General features: G+C 35.7%; 1 protein-coding gene across 1 annotated transcript; it reads right to left on the minus strand.

Annotated features, from left to right (window-relative positions):
- Positions 1 to 362: 362 nt before the first annotated feature.
- LOC105421194 (uncharacterized) lies at positions 363 to 1,550 on the minus strand. The gene is made up of 2 exons (XM_011627623.1): positions 1,220 to 1,550; positions 363 to 1,090 (listed from the first exon to the last, which is right to left on the minus strand). Exons 1-2 carry the CDS (start codon positions 1,548 to 1,550, stop codon positions 363 to 365), a joined length of 1,059 nt encoding a protein of 352 aa, XP_011625925.1.
- Between the last annotated feature and the right edge of the window lie 9,520 nt (positions 1,551 to 11,070).

Below are 11,070 nucleotides of genomic sequence, written 5' to 3' on the forward strand. Positions count from 1 at the left end.
GGGGCTCCACCCTTGTACAAGCGGTCATACATATCCCATCACCAAGGGGCAGACTTGGGTGCCAATCCACTACATCCTCTAACAGTCCCATCTCTCAAACCATTAGGTAGGCCATTGATGTCACGAGCTTCCTACTTAGAGCATCTGCTACCACATTAGTCTTTCCTGGGTGGTAATTGATGGTACAATCATAATCATTCAATAGATCAATCCATCTCATTTGCCTCAACTCTTTTTGGGAAAACAGGTATTTGAGGCTCTTATGGTTCGTAAATACCTTAAACTGGGCCTCATAAAAGTAATATCTCCATATTTTCAAGGCGAAAACTACAGCCGCAAGCTCCAAGTCACGAGTTGGTAATTTAGTCAAGAAGTGAAGGTCTAACATTTATGTGGTATGCAAAGTGAGGTGCAACAAAAGAATGAGAAGATCTAGGGTCAATCAAGACTCTAGCTTCTATACCATAGACAGAGAGCGTACCTCGGATTACAGAGGTAAACGCCTTGGCTTCCTGTTTCATGAGTGAAAACACCTGACCTTGAGTCCTTGGTCGGTTCTCTGGCCCTTTTACTGGACAGTCCTTGATTAGGTGGCCGGGCTTGCCACAACGAAAACATGATTTCACCTTCTTATAACACTCAGCTGCAGAATGGCTACTCAACCCACAGTAAGAGCAAGTCAGTCGCCGATTATCCCTCACGTCACCAGGGAAGGTATTTTGGATCTCTGTATTGCCCTGATTGTTCCTTCCCCCAAACTCTCTCCTAGGAGGTGGTCGAGTCGTCCTCCTAAAATTTCCAGATGGCACGGCCCCCACTTTCCCTTCTTTCCTCAACCGGAACTCTTCACAATCTCTCTTAATCTTCATAGCAAGGTCCACTAAGGGGAAGGAGGTCTTGAGGTTGGCTGATATTATTCTCCCTCTTATGTCTGGCTGGAGGCTCCTCACGAACTTGTTCACCTTACGTGCCTCTGTATTGATAATGTGTGATGCGTAACAGGAGAGCTCTGCAAATTTTGATGCATACTGGTCCACTAATAATTTCCCTTGCTGCAACTCAATTAACTCTACTTCTTTTCTCTCTCGGACTGAGTCAAGGAAATATTTCTCATTAAAAGCTTCTAGAAAATTCTTCCAAGTCGCAATTCCTGACTCCTCCCAAGATTGCTTCACTAGTGTTCAGCATCCCCTTTTAGCATGAAAGTCCTCATCCTAACCTTTTTGTTCATCGAAATAGTGTAACACATCAAATATCTTCTCCACTTGTCTCCTCCATCTCTCAGCTTTCTCTACTCCCCCATGCCCCAAGAACGTCGGAGGTGCAAGCCTCCAAAATCTCTCAGTTAGACTACTATCAGCTTGATTTGGGGCAGGAGTAGCCGGGGCCAGCAAATGGTATTTCATCATCTGAGTCATGGCCCCTAAAGTCTTGAAGAATTCCCCAAGAGCCTCGATGTTCTCATTACTACAACTCGCATTGTTGGAACGAGTCCTTATCATCTTAACCCAATATAGGAACACCCAATTACTAACCCATCTAGAAACCATTCTAGATACATTTCTATGACTCTTTAGGCCAAGAATCATATCCTGGCTGCTCTGACACCATAACTGTCACGACCCTGCCTTCTAACCCCTACCATATTTGTCGGAGGGCAACAGAATACGGCACCACGACCAGAGATAGCGAATGCCACTCAGGTGGGAGTGCGCTCAACGCTTTTTAGAAGGCGGAGCCAAAGCAAACCACGAAATAAAGCAAAAAACATACACAGAGGTACAAGAACTGGACAAAATAAAACCAACTTAAATATATACAGGTTCCAAAATTTTAATTACAATCATGTTCAAGGCACTACATGCCCAACCACAAAATACAATATTTTAAGCAAAGCAACTACATGGCCACCGCCAACATACACCAACTATCAGGATAAGGCCTTTCTTGCCAAACTTGGATCTTCAACCGTCAGCCACGAGTGCCCAGCCGCCCACTCTCAAAAGCTGTAGGTTATTAATCTATACAGAGAAAGTCAAATAGATGAGCTATAAAGCTCAGTAAGGGGATCAAACATCATGTATTCTTACCTATACAATGTCATTCGTAACCATCCCCAAAAATTCATGCAAGTGTCACAACAGGGAGTCATGTTTCAAAATTATTTAGTAGTGGTGGCAGAAGTGTAAATCAGATATCATAATATTATACATTGCATGAGCTAACAGTCTATCACTTCCTTTCATCAAAATAACAGATTAATAATACAAGCAAGACACAGTGCATACAGGCAATCCTAATATCGCCTACTCTCGAAGTATAAGTCAAACCAATCATGTTACTTGGGACTTCTACTCAAACTCAAGAGGGAACACAATGACAAATGGATGACTAATTTTGTAATGTCTTCACACACACATACACACACACAATCCCCAGCGCGTTTTGGGGCTTTTGATAGGTTGCAGCCTTACAAGACACGACCCTCTCCATATGCTTTTTAGGTGAGAGGGCATTACATTACCAATGGGTAACCCGTTGCGTAGTGCTCATATAGATCCGGGGGGTACAACCCTCCCAGATATTCACATTCACATCCTAACTCCCTTCCTACCATGAGGATTTAGGGAAGATCTTAACTGTAGGCATAACTTTCTTATTATATCATAACAGATTGCACTGCCAACAGATGACCCATTGTGCAGTGCCTTATTCAATAGTCTCAGAATCTCATGTCATATTATCAATGGATGTCCCATTGTGTAGTGGTTCATATCACAATCTTATCATATCAAATCCCCACTACCAATGGATGTCCCATTACGTAGTGGTTCATATCGTAATCTTATCATATCCGATCACAACTATGCACAGGCATATCTCATAAGCATTCACTCATGCCCAAGTACGTCTCATTATAATTATTCAAGAGTTCATGAGCATTCACTATATCATAAGCATGCATATTCAAGAATTCATAACAGAACATGATGTTTAGTATGAAGGGCTCATAGAAAATTAAGCCTAACTTCCATTCCATAGGGATTTTAGTCATGTTTCCCAAAAGCCAATTTGAAAATAACTAATCTACTTTTCATTTAGAAGTGGTTTAGCAATAATCAGAGACATATTGGTCAGCGAACAGTCTTTCATAAAACACATAAAAATTTTGGAATTCCTCTGCAATGCACAACAATGACATATGCATGCACAAAGGAGCATAATTCTCACATCATCAAGAATTTCAACATAGTTCCAAAATTAAACTTGAGGTAGACATGCCCATACTTCATTTAAAAATGGTTTGAAGTCATTTGGACTCCAATTGTTCAATCAAACGTTTAGTACAAAATGAGCAACAGTTCTGGAAACCGCTGCAACTGATAACAGTTATATGTCTATACATACAGAGGCATAACTTTCAAATTATGAGGGATTTAGACATGGTTTCAAAACTCAACTTGAAGTGAACACATCCATATTTATTTAAAATTAGTTTGTAGTCATTTGGACACCGTTTGACGTTTTTTTCAGTCAAAAGTTTAGTACAAAATGAGCAATAGTCCTGGAAACTGCTGCAACTGATAACAATGACATGTCTATACAAACAGTGGCATAACTTCCAAATTATGTGGAATTTCAACATGGTTTCAAACCTAAACTTAAATTGGATGCATCCATATTTCATTTAAAAGTTTTTTTAAGTCATTTGGATACCGTTTGATCAGTCAAACATTCAGTACAAAAAAAACAATAGTCCTGAAAACTGCTGCAACTGATAACAATGACATGTCTGTACAAACAGAGTCATAACTTCCAAATTATAACTAATTTCGACATGGTTTCATAACTAAACTTGAAGTGGACACATCTATTTTTCATTTAAACATATTTTAAAGTCATTTAAACATCTTTTGATCAATCAAACATTCAGTATAAAATGAGCAACAGTCCTGGAAGCTGCTGCAACTTATAACAGTGACATGTCTATACAAACAGAGGCATAACTTCCAAATTATGAGGAATTTTGACATGGTTTCAAAACTAAACTTGAAGTGGATACATCCATCTTTCATTTAATAGTAGTTTGAATCATTTGGACACAGTTTAGTTAGTCAAAAGTTCATTACAAAAACATATAGGATCCCTAGAAATTCACACAAAGTTTTGGCACACCTTATAGAATAATCAATAACTTCCAAACTAGAATAGATATTAACACAAAACCTTTTTCAACTTAATATAGACATACAAGGGTACTCTTCCACAAATTTTCATGAATATCAGAGTTCTTTTCAGTACTAAATTCATCATGCCAATGAGAACCACAATTCTGTAATAACAGTGCACAAACAACACAATTTCACTAGCATGCAACCATATTCCTATAAAAAATTACTCTTCTACTTTGCTTAATTTTCATACTTTAATCAAAACTGTGGAAACATGAGTGTTAGATCCACTTACATGTGCTCTAATGTGTTCCAAAATCCCCCACACAGTCAAGTTCCAAGCTCTTCAACAAAGGCTCCAAGGGGTTGCACTTCTAAGTGTTGAGAAAGGGAGGTCTCAAGAGTGGGAGACAGAGAAAACGAGGGCTTGGGGGACTAAAGAAGAGGGTTTAAGTAGGCCAAGAGGGGGAGGTGGCAGCTTGGATTTGCCAAGTGGCACTCACAGTGTCGTGCAGTTGAACAAGTGGCATGCAAGACAAACAAGTGGCACCTAGGGGCATGCATGGGCTCGGCAGTGTGGCGCACGATATCCTTCTCTCGCCTTGTCGCACACGGCAGCCTTCTCTCTCCTCGTCATACACAACTGCTTCTCTCTCCTCATCACGCACGATGACCTTCTCTCTCCTCATCGCGCACGATAGTATTCTCTCATTGTCGCACTCAGCGGCTTCTCTCTCCTCGTCATGCATAGCGGCCTTCTGTCTCCTTGTGGTGCACGTGGCCTTCTCTCTCCTCATCACGCACGGCGGCCTTCTCTCTCCTCGTCGCGCATGGTGGCTTCTCTTCTTACTGCCGCGTGTGTTCTCTCCTTACTGCCACATGCGTTCCCTTCTTACTGTCGTGCACGTTCTCTTCTTCTTCAGTCTCTTACTGTAGTGCACCTCCTCAAGCCAGAAAAATCTCGGTCCTTAACACTTTGTATTTTCTTCTACATGTGTCTGCACTTGTTTTGTTTTGTTACCCTCAATTGAGAGAAACAAGTTGTCTCTAAATACTATAAAAGGATATAGATACTATGACCTTGTGACCAAAAGATTTTAGGTTGGATTTTCTGAGCACATTCTTTTTAAAAAAATAAATATGATAACTCATCATCTGTCCTATATTTTCTAATCCTCTTTTCTGAGTATGTTCCAACCTCTTCCAAACATTTCGCTTTTGTCTCTGAACTTGAAAACCAGGAAGAAGCCCAACCAACTAATGCTGGCAATCTTGATTAGGCACCTATAAGCACTCGTTTCTCTATTCTACCTGCCTATTTTGCTAACTATCAAACCTTCTTAGCTTAGCAGCAAACCTTTCTTGCTTTTGTTCATTTTTATTCTGAACCACAGACTTATAAAGAAGCTGCAAGTCAGGCTTGTGGAAATAGGCAATGGTAGATGAGTTAAATACTCTTGATCACATGCATGATTGGGGACCTTGTACCTCTTAATAAAAAAGAAAGTCAACTATTGGATGTCAGTAGGTACATAAAATCAAAACAAAAGCAGATGACAACATTGGACGATATAAAGCTCATCTTGTGGCAAAAAGTTACAACCAGCAATATAGAATCGACTTTGCAAAACATTTTGCCCTAGTAACCTATATGACTATTGTTCAAACACTCATTTCAATTGCCTCCATCCAACAATAACCCCTCTATCAGTTAGATGTTAAAAAAAAAATTTTCAATGGTAGTCATGATAAGGAACTGTGTATGAATTTACCGTCTAGAGTTACAAATTCTCAAAATAGGGTGTATAAACTGTGATGAGCCCTATATGGATTCAAACATGCACCCCTACTTGGTTTGATAAATTTCTCAATGAAATCATCTCTATTGATTTTTCATAGAGCCACCACGATCCACCCTTTTTGTGTCTAAATTTCTAAAGGGCGGGCTCTCTTGTTATTATATGTAGATAACATAACCATTTATGATAATGACATGGGCACTGATCATAACATTAAACAAAAGCTCAATCAAACATTCAAAATGAAAGACTTGGGGTTCTTGTGCTATTTCCTAGGATTAGGAGTCGCTTATTCCCCTTGTAGCTATCTTTCCCAGTTTAAATATGCCTTAGAGATTGTTTTATAGGCTCGACTAAAGGCTGATACAAACAAAGTTCATACGCATATCTAATTGACTGTTGAATTTTGGGCTACATATGGTGAACCTCTCTATGACTAAAGGCTGATACAAACAAAGTTCATACGCATATCTGATTGACTGTTGAATTTTGTGCTACATATGGTGAACCTCTTTATGATCCAACCTTTTATAGACAACTAGTTAGGAAACTAACATATCTAACAATTTCATGCACAGATATTACTTATGCAGTTCATGTGGCTAGTCAATTTTTTAGTGCTGTTCGATCTATTTATCTAACTCTTATTTTATGCATCATTGGTTACATCAGGGATACCCTTCACTAAGCTTTATTCTTCTCTTCTTCTTCCTTGCTTGAGCCCTATGCAAACACAAACTTAGATCACAAATCCACTACAAGGTTCTGCATTTTTCCATATGATTCTCTTGTATCATGTAACGTTTTGCCCAATCTACCACTAAAGCTGAATAAAGGGTCATGGCACAAACTACTACTGAAATTGTTTGGCTTTTGCTAGCATATGTGGATGCTACTATTCCCACTCCCACACCAGTTTATTGCAATAATAAGAGAGATATTTATATTTTAAAAAATCTTGAGTTTCATGAACGCACCAAACATATCGAAGTTGATTATCACTACGTACAACAAGAATATTTGAGAGGTGCAATTTCTTTGTCTTGTGTACCCTCCGTCGCTCAGCTTGTGGACTTGTTTACCAAATCCCATTCTCTACATCAATTCTAGCAATTGTTTCTAAACTGTACATGATTCCTTTCATGCATAGAAACCTATAAGGGCAAATATATATATAATAATTGTATATTTACATGGGCAAAGGGCACAACTGTATACTGAAATTGTATAGAAACAGAGCCTTACGCATATAGCAACTGCTAGCTGCATACTGCATATACATGCATTCCTTTATGTATAAATCACCCCATTGTAACATAAATTACATCAATGAATAGAATACAATATTCTCACAAATTTCTCCTTCGCACCTAGCAAATTTATCCTCCATACCTTACATGAAAAAGGAAAAGTTCTATATCAGATTTTAAGAAATTGTTTCAACTAAACTTGAAACTTGATTTAGGACCCAGTTTCTATGAGTCCATGTAGAAATGAGTCAACTCTTAAAAATCTATTTTTGAGATGGATTTTGGGACTTAATTTTTAAGAACATGTAATCTCTAACATGGAGATCATGAATATGAATAAATAAATAAATTTTAAAAATTAGAAATAATAATTCTATTAAGAAAACATTTGGACCATTAGTTTCAATTGTTTTTAGATGGATTACCTAGTTACATCGATCTTTAAGATTGATGCTTTATACCTTGGGAGTACATATTGTAGAAATTCGGTCCAACCCACATGAAACAATTTTCCCTTGATTTAAATTGTATCTTTATTATAAGGGTGTGGTTCGTATAGAGCCAAGGCTCTAAATAATCAAAGTAAAGCACACTTGCAAATAGTGTCGAGAAATGTGGTTTAAATAATTAAAATCTTTGAGATAGCCTTAAAATATATTTTCATCTTTAATTATAAAATTTAAAAGCTTTAAAAATAGTGTAGATCGACCAGATCTATGAAAACTTGAAAATCTTGAAAATTGACGATTCAAAAATGCATTACAAGATGCACTATTTCCAAAACTTGAAACCTAATTTTTTCTCATGTCTACGCATTTTGATGTCAAGATGATCAATTTGAAGATATTTGGATATCAAAACAACCTCTCTTAGTAAAAATTTTGAGGTGGGCTCTAATTTAATTGTTTAGAGCCTCGGCTCTATGTAAACTATTTTGTTATTATTTTTTATCTTTTAAATTTTATTTTTGAAGTTATTCTCTATCATATAAAATTCTCTTCGAAATCTGAAAATATTATATCAGTACCGCCAAGTCCCAAATCGATCCAACCCATTGACCAATGGAGTTTGCGTTCTCAAGTTTTCTTAATTATGCACGAATATATACATTTGCAATGCCAACCAAGTTATATAATTTCCTATTTCTTTCCAAAAATATCGGCTGATTTCTTTTCTCTTCTTTCCTTTTCTTTCTCTCCTTCTCTTTCTTTCTTTCTTTCTTTATTTCTTTCTATGCTTCCCCTATAGTATAGAAGTATTTTATTTTTAATGTTTTTTCTATAAATTATTTTGACACCAAATTTTAGGCGTCCATTCCTATATTAAACTTGTGTTAGCGAAAAATATAAAAAAAAGTATTTTCAATAAAATAAAATGAGCAAAATACCCCTGAAAGCTTCAAGGGGTATTTTGGTCATTATATTTTATCAAAAATTATTTTTAATATTTTTTATAGGTGTACCCAATGAGAAGATGGCACGTACCAAATTTCGTATTCATACAATTTGTATAAAAAAATTTAAAAATAAAATATTTGAGATGTCGGATCTAAGATCAAATGATGAGTGGCTCTTTTGATCAAAGATCAAACGTTGGTATGGCTCTTTCCCTTATGTTAAATATATGGGAAAGGTTTGTATAGAGCCAAGGTTCTAAACAATCAAATTTTAGCTTACCTAAAAAATTTCACTAGAAGAGGTTGTTTTGATGCGCAAATATCCTCAAATTGATCATCTTGACAACAAGATGCATGGACATCAGAAAAAAAATGGATTTCAAGTTTTAAAAATAGTGTATTTTGTAGCACATTTTTGGACCGTCAATTTTCAAGATTTTTCAAGTTTTCATAGATCTATCAATCTACACTATTTTTGAAGCATTAAACTTTATAAACAAAGATGAAAATATATTTTAAGGCTATCACAAAGATTTTTAGTATTGAAACCACTATTTGAAGGTAGGCTCTAATTTGATTATTTAGAGCCTAGGCTCCATACAAACTGCACCCTAAATATGTTAATGTATTATTTAAAGGAGAAAGTTTATACCTTAAAATGTAGAATTAAAGAGGCACCTCAAAATTCCATTGGAAAAAGTTGTTTTACTATTGAAGAAACCTCTAATTGATAGCTTGGATGTGTCATAAAGTTCCATAAACTTTCTTTTGAAGTTTGAGCTTAGTCAATGGAATAATTGCGGCCACCCAATTTCATATCCAATGGTCAAGATTAATGTGACAACCAAAAGTAAATGGTCTCATTCTATACTTTCCCTGATGTTAAATATATTCATATATTATTTAAAGGAAAAGTTTATATAGAGCCGAGGTTCTAAACAATCAAATTTGAGCCTACCTCAAAAATTTCACTAGAAGAGATTGTTTTTTTTTTATGCCCGAATATCCTCAAATTAATCATCTCGTCATCAAGATGTATGGACATGAGAAAAAAATAGATTTCAAGTTTCATAAATAGTGTATTTTGTAACATATTTTGGACCGTCAATTTTCAAGTTTTCATAGATGTGTCAATCTGCTCTATTTTCTAAGCTTTAAACTTTATAAATAAAGATAAAAATATATTTTAAGGCTGTAACAAAGATTTCCAGTATTAAAACCACATTTCTCAACACTATTTGAAGGTAGGCCCTAATTTGATTGTTTAGAGCCTAGACTCAATACAAACCGCACCCATGATTTAAAGGAGAAAGTTTATACCTTAAAATTGTAGAATTAAAGAGGCACCTCAAAAATCCATCGGAAATTTTTTTTTAATATTGAAAAACCCTCTAATTGATCATCTCGATATCGAGATGTATGAATATGAAAAGAAAAAAATATGTTGAGTCCTAGAAGTAGTGCATCTTCCAAAACATTATCTAGACCGTCCATTTTCAAGATTTTCATATGTTTATTGATCTATTTGGTTTTAACCATTTTTGGAGGTTGAAATTTTACAATTAGAGGTAAAAATAGATTTTTAGGTATCCTAATACTTTTTTACACCAAAATTACATGTTATGATAAAATTTGGAGGCGCGCGAATATTTAAGGTTGCAACCTTATAGAAACCACACCTTTATTTAAAAGGTGTGGTTTACATAACCTTAAACAATCCAATTTAGGCGCACCTCTAAATTTTATCATAAATGTAATTTTGATATCAAAAATTTTTAGGATGGCTTGAGAATATATTTTTATTTCTAATTATAAAATTTTGAACTTTAAAAATTGTTCAAATCATGTAGATCAATAAATACATGAAAAGCTTGAAAATGGACGGTCCAGATAATGTGTTGCAAGATACACTATTTCGCAGACTCAAAATCCTTTTTTCTTTTCATATTCCTACGTCTCAATGTTGAGATAATCAATTAGAGGGTTTTCCAATATCCAAACAATATTTTATGATGGATTTTTTAGGTACATCTTTAATTCTATATTTTAAAGTTGCAACCTTATATAAACTTTTTCCTTATTTAAATATCATAACTAAAACTATATAGTTATGTCTATTTGATTATTAACCGAGTAGTATAAGAGTGTTATATATTAAATATTATTTCAATAATACCACTATTCGGGTCGGATCCAAATCGTGTCTACAGGATCCAAATATTCCCATATAATATTCAGGTCCAATATTTTGACCCTGACCCGTCAGGTAGGGTAGGGTCCATTGCCACCCCTGCCTCAAGTCGTACGAGGAAGGTTATTTGTTTATTTGACCATCTCTCGAAATGGAATCACATTGTTTAAGATTCCACCGTTAAGCGCTAGTTTTCTACTTCAAGGGAATAATTCCCCCTTCTTTTTTTTCTTTTTTTTGTTTTATGTATACTTACTCTTTC

The sequence above is a fragment of the Amborella trichopoda genome, chromosome 7 (assembly GCF_054954075.1).
Source record: "Amborella trichopoda isolate Santa Cruz 75 chromosome 7, AtrichopodaSantaCruz75HAP2 v2.0, whole genome shotgun sequence".
NCBI lineage: Eukaryota > Viridiplantae > Streptophyta > Magnoliopsida > Amborellales > Amborellaceae > Amborella > Amborella trichopoda.